Genomic DNA, 14,382 nt, shown 5'->3' on the forward strand with positions numbered 1-14,382 from the left:
TAATAATAATAATAATAATAATAATATCATCCATACATATAACCCATAGAAACAAATAAGGGTTCCTCCCTCCTCGGTGAGGGAGATGGGCAGTTAAAAAGTCTGATAAATTAATTAATTAAGGCATTCCAAGAAGGAAAAGTTCAGAAAACACTGCTCTACCTTATTCTCCCCCCCCCCAAAGAAAAGGATTCCTCTCCCCAAATGGTGATGCCACAATAGGTTTAAATACAAACCCACTAAAAAAAACACACACACTATATAAGAAGACCTTGACTTACAAGCACAATTGGTGGTTGTTAAAGGAGTTGCACCTAATTTTACAAACTTTTATGATCCTTTTTGCCATGGTTATTAATCAAATCATTGCAGTTGTTAAGCATATCTGGTTCCCACCATTGACTTTGCTTGTCAGAAGCCAGCTCAGAAAGTCACAAATGGCAACCACATAATCCTGGGACACTGCAACTGTCATAAATACATGCCAGTTGCCAAGCACCTGAATTTTGATCACATGACTAGTGGGATGTGGTAATAGTTGTAAAAGTAAGGAAATGGTTGTAAGTCACTTTTTTCAATACTGTTGTAACTACAAGTAGTCACTAATCAAACAGTTATAAACCAAGGACTACCTGTAGTTTCCCTGTGTATAGTAGAATTTACATTAACTTGGGTCTTGAATAACCTGGGGATTGTACTGTATATAGCCGTGTTTTTCAAGCTTGGCAATTTTGTGGACTTCTGGGTGGCTGAAGAATTCTGAGAGTTGAAGTCCTCATATCTTAAAGTTGCCAAGTTTGAGAAACACTGGCCTATTGAATAGAATAGAATAGAATAGAATAGAATAGAATAGAATAGAATAGAATAGAATAGAATAGAATAATAGAGTTGGAAAGGACCTTGGAGGTCTTCTAGTCCAACCCCCTGCCCAGGCAGGAAACCCTACACCACTTCAGACAAATGGTTATCCAACATCTTCTTAAAAATTTCCAGCGTTGGAGCATTCACCACTTCTGCAGGCATGTTGTTCCACTTATTAATTGTTCTAACTGTCAGGAAATTTCTCCTTAGTTCTAAGTTGCTTCTCTCCTTGATTAGTTTCCATCCATTGCTTCTTGTTCTACCCTCAGGTGCTTTGGAGAATAGATTGACTCCCTCTTCTTTGTGGCAACTCCTGAAATATTGGAACACTGCTATCATGTATCCCCTAGTCCTTCTTTTCATTAAACTAGACATACCCAGTTCCTGCAACCCGTTCTTCATATGTTTTATCCTCCAGTCCCCTAATCATTTTTGGATTGGATTTTCCAATTGAATTTTCTATATTCTAGTAACATAACTTTGGCTTCACTGGTAATATACTTTTATGCCCATCTAATTCACTGGTAATATGGTTTATTTATGCCCAGTGGGGAGTCTGTATAAGATACATATCTGATCCTGAACATTCCAGTCTCCTAGAATTCTGATAGAAATCAGTGTCATGGTGGATGCTGGAATGTTCATCTTCAGAGCTTATGATCTGTGTTTGTGTGTGTCTGTGTTAAATTTATATAGCCTTATTTGTTAAATGGAATAATTAAATTTATATAGCTTTATTTGTTAAATTGAAATTAACAAATTAATTAACAATTAATTAATAATTAAATTTAGTATTTATATATTTGTTAAATTGATGTAACAAATTTATATATTTGTTAAATGTATATGTTTGAATAAAATCTCTTCTAAAAGAACTAGATTCCCAGATGGGTGCCAGAACCTGTGAATCCTTTCACTAATTATAAGTGGGTTTGTACCAGACTTACTTGCTTGATTATTGAGGTTTAATCTTGCATTCACTGCTCCCAAATCTGTTATCTGCAAATATACAAATATGGCAAAAGTCAAAAGGAAGGTTAAGCATAGATACACATTTAGTTTCGATTAAAAACATACTGAACAGAAAGCACCCACAAACTTACTGAGCTACAGTTACATCCTGAAACATCTGGACTGGGAACGGAGCCAAATGGGCATGAAAGAGGAGAAGACTGCTCTTTTGCTGGGGAGGGGTTGTAGAAAGGACTTTTTAGGAGGTGATTCAAGCTTCCATGCGTTCCATTGTTTGGAGCAGGTTTAAGTTTCAGGAGATCTGCAAAAGAAAAAAAAATGCCATTTTTCCAGTGTGCATCAAAGACTTCAGGGTTCTGATGTTTGAAGTTTGGACTGGGAAAAAAGAATTACAGAAGTATGAGATCTGGAATCTCAAATGGAGAAGTGTCACATGAGCGTTTGACTGTGGTACTCACGACAATTCTGGAATTATATAGGCTATGTTTGAAGACTTTTACAGTTCCCACAAACTGAACAAAGCAAGTTGAAAGGCCTCTTCAGGTTTTTCTTAATAATTTGCAAGATGCTATGACTCAGTACGATTTCATGCTTTTGTAGTAAAACTACTTTTGGAAAAGAGGAGGCATGCCTATGATAGTTGTAGTTACAAATTGTAGTTTTAAGAGAGATCGCTCTCTTTAAAAAAATCCTACAAAGATCTACCTAAGAATAATATTCCCAAGAGTGCTTAAATGGCCTGTTGATACTCTCAACTGAGAGTGGAGCAGGCCCAAAAGCTACATATTCCATTTGCAGATGAAAAAGCAAGAAAATATTTTAAGTAACCCTTTAATATTGCGTTCTCTAGTTTCCTACCCCCACATGGTCAAGAGTTAAGTTCATGGGCTCCAGTGGATCACAGGGAGCGCATTGCCTCTGGACTACTACTGCTTTTTTCAATTTTAAAAGTTTGGTTTGATTTAATGCCTTGGATGTATTATGACTAGTCCATTCCATATGTGCTCTGGTCTCAGTCTACAACAGGGCTGTCTAGGTCCCGGCCCACAGGCCAGATGCATCGTGCGCTGGGCACGCCCATGCTTGGTTTAGCAAAGGAGGAAACAGTCCTGATACATGACATGACGCCGCCATGACGACGTGAGTTTGACACCTCTGGTCTACATAGTCTGATGCACCTAGCTTGCTTTCTTTACTAGAGGCCATTCTATTTTGGGTACTTCTCTTCCAGGAAGTGAACTCTGCATATAAAGTAGGTGTATTGTCTTCTGGCTTCTGGTTAGGCTGAGATCTTAACAGGCAACCAGTGGTGTTGTGATGCCTACCAGAATCCTTCCCTCTTTGCAGTCGACAGTTAGCAATAGAGAATCAGAGAAAGCTGGGCCTTTAACACACAGTCAGGCTGCAGCTATGATAACGAAGCAGGAGAAAAAAACTGTTGCCCTCCAATCAGGACACAGAGTTGCAGGCTAAGCAGCATACGTCAGCAGCAGCGAACTGAGAAAAGAGACAACTCCGACCTCGCAGCAGACCCACAGCTTCTAAACTGAAAGTAGGGGCCCGATGATGACAAGTTAGAGAGCTTGTCGAAACGTTGCCAAAAAAACCTTTAAAGTGTTGGTTAGGATTTTAGCTAAAGTTTTAAAAGACCTTACAAAGTGTTTTGTTAGGATTTTAGAGGATTTTGAGCTGGGATTTTAGCCAGGATTTTAAGATTTTAAGCATTTTAACTAACAGACTTTTAATGACACGGGAAAACACCAGAGATTTTAACTTTTTACATACACACACCCGCGAAAACTTGAGAAGACATGTATGTATGTATGTATGCATATATGTTTGAATGTATAAACACTATCTATCTATCTATCTATCTATCTATCTATCTATCTATCTATTTATATCTCTCTCTAGATATATATATAAAACACTTTATATATATAAAATGTTTTTCTATAGAATACCTGGTCTACCCCAACATGTGGGAGGAGCCCTCAAGCAGTCGCATTCATGACAATGCCCCCTCCCATATGATGGGATAGACCAGGTGTCTTGATAGAAAAACACTTAATCTTTCCCCTGGCTCAAGATGATGAAGGGAGGAGAACTTGTGGCTCAGAAGGTTAATTCAACTGCCTAACATGTAGGAAGCCCAAGTTCGAATCCGAGTAAGGGTATGGCTAGCTGATGAAAGCTAAAAAGCTTGAAATAGATCTATACTAGTCTCCCTTTATTTCTTTATCAGCAAAATATAAATTTGGTATAAAATGGTTTGTCGTGAATGCGACTGCTTGGAGCTGAAAGGCGAAAGGGAGCAGAATGCCCCCTCCCACATATAGTGTGTGTGTGTGTGTGTGTGTGTGTGTGTGTGTGTGTGTGTGTGTGTGTATGCAAGTCTTGGCGTATTCGGGTCTTTTTCTGTGTAAGATTGAGAGTATCTTGGTGACGTTTCGACGAGGTCCCACTCGTCATCTTCAGGCTGATGTCTTGTCGAAACGTCGCCAAGATACTCTCAATCTTTACACAGGAAAAGACCCGAATACGCCAAGACTTGCATACCTGTACCTGTGAAGAGCTATGAAAAAATATATGTATACTGTATACACACACACACACACACACACACACACACACACACACACTCACTTTCATTAATATACACACATACACAGAGATATATAAATTATATTATTTATGGTAGTATGTTTTCTGTAATCTATGTTCTTTCAGTTAATTAATTCCATTTTGATTTTTTAAAAACAAATCAGATAAAAATTAGACAAGGTGTAGTTAATACTTACCACACATTAAGTTATAAAGTTCAATATTATCAAAAGACGTCACCTCATTTTTTCCTTTAAAGCCTGGCCCGTGTGCTAAAAAGATAGCCTGAACAATAACAGAAAATAGATTTATCAAATAGCTTCCAGTTTTTGTTTTTCATAAATAAAGTCAATGTTAATATAGCTTTTTAAAAAATTCAAGATATAAATGCTGTTAATTTCAGGTAATTGTGAATTAAAAGCTTTCAACTAGTTAAAAACTTAATTAATTCCTATTTTGAGGATACTCAACACAATTCACAATTTGCTTGTGCATTTACTCAGGACACCATGATCTGTATTGTAAACCTTGAATAGTTACACTGAACCTTTGCTTGGGACATGAGAAATGCTTCAGCTGTTTTTCTGCTGAATGTTTTAACATTGTTAATGGGATTAAATTCAATAGAAATACTGTTTTAAGTGCCTCTATTTAAATTACCTCTATTCAATCTGAGGCTTGGGCATGTGGCAAAAGCAGGCAAGTTCAGAGAACCTACTGCTGTTATCTCCTTCCATTACTGTCTAGATATTTTCTTATCTTTCCTTCAACTTAGATATATACATATACATGTTGGCTGCTATGGCTATAAACTACCACAATTAAGATGACGAACAATTAGTGTGGAAAATGAAATTCTCTTTTAAAAAAAAGTTTTATTGTTTTATTAATACACATTATGATGAACACATAACATACAACATTTAAATATATGAAGAGCCTTGGTAGTACAGTGGTTTAAGGCACCCTGTTATTAAGCTGGTTATTAAGACCAGCTGCCTGCAATTACTGCAGGGTTCGAATCTCGCCAAGGCTCAAGGTTGACTCAGCCTTCCATCCTTTCTAAGGTAGGTAAATTGAGGACCCAGTTGTGGGGGCAATAAGCTGACTTTGTATAAATATACAAAAAGGATGAAGGCTATTGCTGAGCACATTGTAAGCCGCCCTGAGTCTTCGGAGAAGGGCGGCATATAAATCAAATTTATATATATATATATATATATATATATATATATATATATATATATATATATATATATATATATATATATATATATATATATATATATAAATCTTTTTAACAAGCGTTTCTTCGTGGTCTGCTTTCCACTGGAAAATGAAATTCTCAAGAATATGTGGACCTTCATGGAGAACTCTAATCATATCTGATTCAGTTGATCATGGTGTCATTCACACACTTTAATTTCCCCTTTACCATTTACTCCTCCAATCACACTGAATAACTGTTTCTGAGAACTGGACAATCCTTTTGAACAGAACCAATGTGACATAGAAATAAACACAAAAGAGAAGTGATCAATAGATCTCTTACCTCCATACTTTTAAATTCATTGTCGTAGCCATGGGCACCACCTTTACAACGATTATAATTTTTATTCCTAAATACACATATGCATAGAATGAATATATAGCAGTCAATTAGAAATACTAAGTTTTCCAATTTAGAGTTGTTTAGAGAAGGCATTTTTTTCAATCAATGCAATGAAAATGTTTTCTTCAGCAATGGCTGGCTGTTGTCATCGCTTCAAAGAAGTTGTTACTATTTATGAACTATCTCTTCAGTAATGCCCCATGAATGGGATTTATCTGATCTCAGTAAATAAAATTGTCTCTCGAGCATGGTGGTATCATACATTTACTGCAAGATGCCTGGTTGGTTAGGATTCTTTCAAGCACACACACAAACAAATTAGTGGTATTAATGTATCAGCTGATGGAGAAACAAATGGGATAATTTTTCTAGAATAGTTGGCTTCATATCATGCTTCTTTATCAGTGGTGGGTTTCTACCGGTTCGCCCCAGTTCGGGCGAATCAGTATCAGTAGCATCGGGAGGCTCCACCCACCCACCTGGACGTCATCACAGACGCTCTGCTCATGCACGCACTCACAGTTCAGAACCGGTAGCGAAAGTAAGTGAAACCCACTACTGTTCTTTACACTTACACCATTGTACTACCCAGGTACACATATATGGGTATGTAACATATATACATTAGGGGCGGGTTCCAAATCCCGTCGCTACTAGTTCATTCATTCGTGCATGTGCAGAAGCGTCCAGGCAGGTGGCTGGTGCCTCCCGCCGCGACCGCTACCGGTTCACCTGATCCAGTGTGAACTGGTAGCAACCCACCACTGATATACATGCCATCCCTTGAGAAAAGAATTAGCTCTATACCAGCACGCATCTAAGAAACATGTTTAACAGATAAAGGGTAGTGATGAATTAAAAAACTCTTAATCTCCAGTTAAAATATCTTAGATGTGAGTCTTTTCCTCTGTGGTACTGAGGAGACTTGTCCTCATATTTTGACTAACTGCATTTCCCTGAAAATATAGCTTACTCATTGAGTAATTTCTATTTAAACACCCTTAACATCTTTCTTGGATTACAATCTGGAACATAAAGGAACTTCCAGATAGTACTTTAATGTTCCGCCCCCCCCCCCAATTCCAGATACCGTTAATCATTTATTAACTTGTCATTTTAAGGCTGAGTAATGAGCAGATTTTCAACTTGGTAGTAATTTTATTCTTGAAAGGCTTCAAAAAGGGCTGGTCTTTTTTGTGGTTCCAAAATGAAGCTTGTGTGAGCCATCTGCCCTGACACTTCAATGACAAGCTGTGACATGTACCACCACTGCCCAAATATGTTAAGGAAGTCTGTGCACAAAAAGAGTCAGTCTTAATCACTTTCTTTCCCAGTTCAATCATAATTAGGACGGCTTTAGAGAGGGATCCCAAAGGTGCTTTTCTTTTCTTTCAAGAGGCAGCTGGACTTTCTGGTTCTTCTCCTCCAAGAAACTTCTTTAGCTCTAGAAGAAGAAGAAAGCACCTTTGGGACAACCATGTCCTGGATGACTGAGAATCTCCATGATATTTAGAGAGGGATGTTTCCCTAGTGTGAATAGTAAGAGAGAAGCAGGACCCAACCCTCTTTTCCTAGGTCACATATTCTTTGCAGTAATTCTGATTACTGATGGAAAATTAAGTCACAGTGATTTTGTGATTGTCTGTATGCCTCAATGTGGTGTCTAATTTCTTGGTCCTACACATAAATTCCAACATGGAACTCTTAATTTGGTCTTCCAACTCCAAAACATTTTCTACCTCTTTTCTTGGAGACATTCTACAAGCAAACAATACAGGATAGCAACTTGCCTGTATTTTTAAAAATACAGATTTTTAAAAATCTAAATCACTTTTGGGTGTAGATGCAGTCAGTGGTGCTGTCAGTACTGCACTAAGGGGAAGTATGTGAAAGAGGTGTACCAATCTCAGCAGGACTTGTTGACTATCCTTGGAAGTAAATGAAATAATGGGCCTGAAATACAGGTAGTCCTCGACTTACAACAGTTTGCTTAGTGACCATTCAAAGTTACAATGGCACTGAAAAGGTAATTTATGAGCATTTTTCACACTTACGACCATTGCAGCATCCCAGAGTCACACAATTTACATTCGGATGCTTGACAACTGACTCATATTTATGACAGTTGCAGTGCCCCGGGGTCATGTGATCCCCATTTGCAACCTTCTCACAAGCAAAGTCAATGAGGAAACCAGATTCACTTAACAACCATGTTACTAATTTAACAACTGCAATGATTCATTTAACAAATGTGGCAAGAAAAGTTGTAAAATGGGGCAAAACTCACTTAACAAATTTCTCACGTAGCAACATACATTTTGAGCTCAACTGTGGTCGTAAGTTGAGGACTACCTATAATGACCAGCATTTCTAAATTCTAAATTCTAAATGCAACACTACCAAAGGAACCAATGCCATGGAGATAATCGTGTTTGGTTATTCAGATGGAAGCATTTTATGAAAAGCAGGGCTGTTTTAAAGTTGAACTTGATAAACTGTAAGTTGATTCAAAATTGCGCTTCAGGAAAGGAAATCATGGACAATCTATGACAATTATATGCTACGTAAGTTTTATGATAACATTTCCTTTGGGAATGCAATTGCCAAAAGCAGGCATCCCAACATGATCTGAACCATGCATCTGAGGGGATTCTCTAATCAAGATAAAAGGGAGAGATGTGGGCTATCATTATTGTAAAAGAAAGTGATATAATAAAGAAGAATGTGGACTTTATAGAGGTGGGATTCCTGCAACAGACACAAAAAATAAGGCCAAATGTCCTTAAAAAAATGTCAAGCCTTCACAGGGATTACAAAAACAAAGTAAAATACAAACAACGGAACAGACAGATTAGCCTTCCATGTTTTGATTTGCAAAGGAAAACAAGATCTATTTTGTCTAGGTTCGGTGAGAGTTTTATTTTTCAGATGCTATTGAATGCCCTATTTTAAATTTTGCCTCACTTTAAATTATTTTGTAATTTGTTCCAAAGACAGTTATAACAGCCTTTTGGATATATTAAAGACTTATCAAGTTTTCAATATTAAATAATGCCACAATCTCTAATTTCTCTAATTTCTTTTGGAAGTTTTTTTCCCCACCAAGAGACAAATCCTGTTTGGAACATCTGGTTTCATCTCTAGCAACAAACTCCAGAAATAAATCACAGCTATAACATTATGATGTTGCCAATGCCTTTCTCAATAATCATGCTAGATGGGGGATAACAGGCACTATGCTTCAAAAATCTGAAATATACAAGGTTGGTATACCTTGTATAGAAGAAAAGATACTTTTCTGAGATTTATCTAATAAATCTCTTGCATTATGATACTTTGCCACATGTTATTTATGTAACATGTGGCACATAGTTGTATGTGCTAGTCACATAGTTGTATGATCTAATTCACTTTTTTTTTTTTTTGAATCTACTAAGCAATGAAAGGAATCTAAGTGCCTCAGTTTTTTGGAAAATAACAGGATGTCATAACGTAATAATTCTTCTGAATTGGCTGGAACTACTCCAGAATTACTCAACAAGAAAATTATATGTATTTCCTTGCAGATAATTCGTAATATGAATTATCTTTTTCCACTTATTTAGGAAATTAATTTCCTATAATTTCATTATAACTTGTTTACAGGGAAATTAAAATAACAACAACAACAACAACAACCCTTTAAAGTAGTAAACTAAAAAAAAAAGAGTAAAATTAATTAGCACAATTTTTTTAAAAAAACTAGGCTGAATGCAAAGGGTTTCTCTTAATGCCAAACTGACCAAAGACAGGACTTCAAGCAAGGAGAAAATTCCATGTGCAAACTGTGTAAACCCAAAGGATTCTTCGGAATGCAGTCTTATAAAAGTTGCTGATTTACAACTTTCAGCATCGCTGAGACTTAGCCTTTGTTGTCAGGGCCACAGAGCAGTTGTTTTCCATCTCTGCTTTATCTAATTTCCGCCTGCCTACTCCTGGCCATCAGATGAACTCAGGAAGTACAAAGTTCAAAACGCTTGAGACTGTAACTTCACCTATAATCCTTCTTCCTATAGTGACAGCAAGCTATAAGAAGAGCAAGGTGTTGGTTTAAATATTATTATTCTGATCCTAAAATTTACTATTGACAAAGACAAAGCCCTGGTGGGATTACCCTCTCAAACGTTTGGATTTTGAGGCATACAGCAGAGGACTGGGATAAGGAGGTCACTGAGGAGAAGTCAGTCATTTTTCTATACAGGTAGTCCTCGACTTACAACAGTTCATTTAGTGACCGTTCGAAATTACGACAGCCCTAAAATAATTGTCTTACAACCGTTTTTCACACTTACAACCATTGCAGCATCCCTATGGTGAAATGATCAAAATTCAGATGTTTGGCAACTTTATGACGGTTACAGTATCCCAAGGTCATGTGATTCCCTTTTGCGACCTTCTGATCAGCAAAGTCAATAGGGAAGCCAGATTCACTTAACAACCATGTTACTAAGTTAACAACTGCAGTGGTTCCCTTAACAACTGTTTCAAGAAAGGTCGTAAAATGAGGCAAAACTCACTTAACAACTCTCTCGCTTAGCAACAAAAATGTTGGGCTCTATTGTGGTCATAAGTCGAGGACGACCTCTATTCTGTCTCTTCTCACAAGAGGAACCAGCCTTGCAATCATTTTCTAACTCAGAAAATAAGCCTTCTGCAGACTCGTTATCATTTCAACCTAACAGAAGTCTGTCAGAAATCTTTCATAATTCAGATCTACAGAGCACTTCTAGGCCAGATGAACCTGGTCATAATATAGGTGATGATTTCTAAATAAAGCTTCATCTGGCTTTAGAATATTGCTGAGACAAGATCCCTCTATTATCCTAAGAGAAGAAATACAATCACCTGCAGAAAGTGTTTTTCTCTCTTCATTTGTCTTGATCTTATCTATCCTTATCTGTCACGCCTGAATTTCCATATAAGTTTCATGCAGTCACCGAGGACAACATATTAATCCTCAGAGCATTTGGAATCAAGTAGGTAATAAAAAAGCATTTGGAATCAAGTCGATAATAAAAATAAAACTTCTACATTTATAAGTAAATAAATGTACATATTAAAAATAACATTTTGCTGCCTTCCTACAGTACATCTAAAACTGGCTCCATTTTATCATTTAATCAAAAGCTAAGTGATGTCTACATGTTGGTCTTTATACGGTACCTCACGGCCAGCCACTTTTGATCGACCATCAGATTAACTTTGTCAATACGAACGTTGTTAGCAAAGTGTAGTCTCTTTGGAAGGTCTTTGGACAAGTAAGCTTTAAAGTGCTGTTTTGGCTTTTGGCACTGAAAAGGTGAAAGTGAAATGATAAGTTTTGCAGCATCACAGAATTAAAAAATAAAATATAAAAAAAAACATGTTTTCAATGCAACTATCGCTGTGTTGTCGATCTTACTTTCTTTACAAAAGGACCTTTTGTAAATTCTTCAAAAGAATCTCTATAAACAAGAATCCGATTGATAAAGGAATACTAGACTACTTTTTGTTATGCTTTACAGTGAATCCAATAGGTGGATGAAATGCTCCACAACCAAAAGCCCAGTTAATTACTTCAATGTATAGGGCTCTATGTGTGTGTTGCTTGTGTTGTGTTGTGGGGTGGGGTGTGTGTGTGTGTGTGTGTGTGTGTGTGTGTGTGTGTGTGTATTTTCTGTCAATCTATCACTAGTCGTCAATTTAGAACCATAAGGGAATTTGTTCATTAAGGTCATAATTAGTGACAGTTGTAACATGGGTCATAAAACATGACTGATCCAATTTTGCAACCTTTTTTGTGGTGGTTGTTAAATGAATCATTATGTTTGAGACATTGCAAATGGCAATTACAGATAGTCTGATTACCAAGTGCCCAAAGTGTAGTCATTTGACCATGGGGTGTTAGCTCACAAACTCAGGGAAACAGGTTAAGAATATGTAAATTTCAACCTGTTTCAGAAGGTAACGATTCATTGATCATTCAAAACTTCTCCGTCCTCTAAAAATCACAGTAACAGACCTTAAGGGTTCGGTTTTTTTTTCTAATGTAGACTTGGGACAATGTAATCTAAATCTAATGTAGATTTAGGACAATGACAATTATGTGAAACAATAGTATGAACATTAAGGAAAATAGTGTAATTTACTTTATCTTCCATGTGATGGTTGCCTTTTAAAGCGAGAGTAAGATACATTCAAATCCAAATGTTAGGCATCACTGGTCAAAATATGTTTCAGTGAAACCCCAAGTGGACCCATCAATAATATGAGATGGACTCTAACACAACAAGCTTTCTGAAAATTTAAAAGCATACTACATGCAATTTTTTTCAAGTTCAAGAAAAGAAAGCAAAGAGCATGATAGATTCAGAAGTCAGAACAACCTTTCAGTCAGGATGCTGTAACATTACCTTTTCCTGACTCGCTGCGCCGCCAATCCTACTCCTGGGACTTTGTACGTTGATTGGATGAAACTGAGTGCCTATAATTCTTTCTGCAGCCTTGGCTCCGCCCACCGTGACGTTGTCCCGTCAGTCTTTTTCACTCAGTTGATAGGAGTACACCTGAGTGCCTTTTCTCTGGAGTGAATTAGTTTTTTAGTGGAATTTTGGAATGTTTTAAGACCTATCAGAACCTTCTGAGTATAATTGTGCATATTCAGAGAGCTGCGGTAGGGAGGATTGGAAGCTTTTCGGAGTGGCGGTTTCGGCGGTGGTTTTAAACTGCCGATCCGCAATTTTATATTCCGCCTGTCAGTTCTGAGGCGCGAGCAGTGGTTTCAGCCAAATATTTAAACTGCCGATCCAGCCCTTGTTTGACTCCGAGAGACAGCTGAGAGGCGTTATTTCTATTTTTGCCCAGCTGAGGGACAACACAAAGGGAGCTTGCTGAAGGAGCAGCAAGGCTTCGTTTAGCGCTTTGCCTTGCCGAGTCGGCAATTCCTTTTTTGAGCCCCGTGAGGACAGCTGGAGGCGTAATTGGTAATTTCGCCTAGCTGAGAGGCGCGTTCCTTGTCCCCACTAGTGCCGCAGGTGGTGGAGCTGGTTTTGGTTTGCTGTATAACCGCCCCCACCTACGCAGCTTCTCTCAAAAATTGCGGATCCAGGGTCCCTGCCCATTAGAGGCGTACCCTGATGATACGAGACGGCTTTGCGGCGGTTGAAGTTTCCCGCCATTTTTAACCTGACAGCCAACTCAGGCTGCAGGTGTAATTCCTGGCGATATTAATTTTAACTGCCTGATCACTAATTAGATTATTGACAGCATTGTAACTGGAGTTTGCGTCTCTTTCCTTTCATGAGGTGTGACGTAGCTGTATTTTTTTTTTTCTAAAAGCTTGGTTCCAGTCGCCATTTTGCTGAGGAGGTTTCCATTGACAGCTTCCAAGATCGGTGAAGTGTGGCCTGCTGACAAAGTTCCTGCAGCCATCTGTCTTGTCTTTCAATTTACCTGATTGGCGATTGATTGAAGGGAAGTAATTCTTGTTTATTCCTTTCTATTAGTTAATTGTTAATAGTTATGGCGGACTCCCCTCTGTCCTCAGATATTGAGCAGGAGATTTCCCCTCGTAGGGCTCCCTCTCCTAAACCAGCAGGGAAAAGGAAGGCCAAAACCAGAGGTGTTGCTAAGGCAGTTCCCAAGCCTGCTCAAGTTGAAGGTACTATGGACAGACATGCTGCCAGATGCCACAATGCTCTGGAGAAGCAGTTTAACAAGGCTAAGGCTACAATGCAATCTGAAGATCCTACTCCCTTAATTGCTGAGGATAATGTGGCCCAGTCTCCTGTGCCTCCTATAACTAATCCTCAAGAGGCCAATATTGTGGCTTGGCCACAGGGGGACATTATTCTTGTGCCTCAGGGCCACACTCTGCTCTGTAGTCAAGGTGATCCTGTTCAGCATCCCCCTTTGCCTGCGCAGATACCATTGGTTGCATCAGATGCTAATTCTGCTGTCCCTGTTTTGCAGCTTCAAGTGATAGGTACACCTACTTCTGGACAGGTGATTGATTTTCAAGCTATGCTCTCTCAAGCATTTGCCAGTTTTTTGCAGTCTACCTTACAACATAGTACAATGACTTATTTACCTGTGCCACCAACAAAAACAACGCATTCTGTCTCAGTGGCCAACCCTTCTACGTCTAAGTCTGCTACTACCCATCAGGGCGTAGAGGGCTTTGAACCTGATGACAACTATTTTGATGACTTTGATATGTCTGAGGATGATGAATCTCTGTCTGACAAACCTGCCTTTCCGGGACTGTTCAGACCTGCTCTTTTTACTTCCTTGCTGCATAAGGCTAAGGTGGCCAC

The 14,382-nt window shown here is 38.2% G+C and overlaps 1 protein-coding gene across 1 annotated transcript in view; it reads right to left on the bottom strand.

Annotated features, from left to right (window-relative positions):
* LOC139308833 (venom phosphodiesterase) overlaps positions 1–14,382 on the bottom strand; it is a 78,175-nt gene that overhangs the window by 24,353 nt on the left and 39,440 nt on the right. Inside the window, exons 15-19 of the mRNA XM_070932708.1 lie at positions 11,252–11,379; positions 5,990–6,056; positions 4,635–4,722; positions 1,965–2,134; positions 1,809–1,860 (exon numbers count right to left, since the gene is read on the bottom strand). Of these exons, the coding sequence (XP_070788809.1) occupies positions 1,809–1,860; positions 1,965–2,134; positions 4,635–4,722; positions 5,990–6,056; positions 11,252–11,379 (505 nt within the window). The remainder of the gene's footprint in view (positions 1–1,808; positions 1,861–1,964; positions 2,135–4,634; positions 4,723–5,989; positions 6,057–11,251; positions 11,380–14,382) is intronic.

The sequence above is a fragment of the Pituophis catenifer genome, unplaced genomic scaffold, assembly GCF_029215685.1.
Source record: "Pituophis catenifer annectens isolate HBS135680 unplaced genomic scaffold, rPitCat1.0.hap2 SCAF_1, whole genome shotgun sequence".
NCBI lineage: Eukaryota > Metazoa > Chordata > Lepidosauria > Squamata > Colubridae > Pituophis > Pituophis catenifer.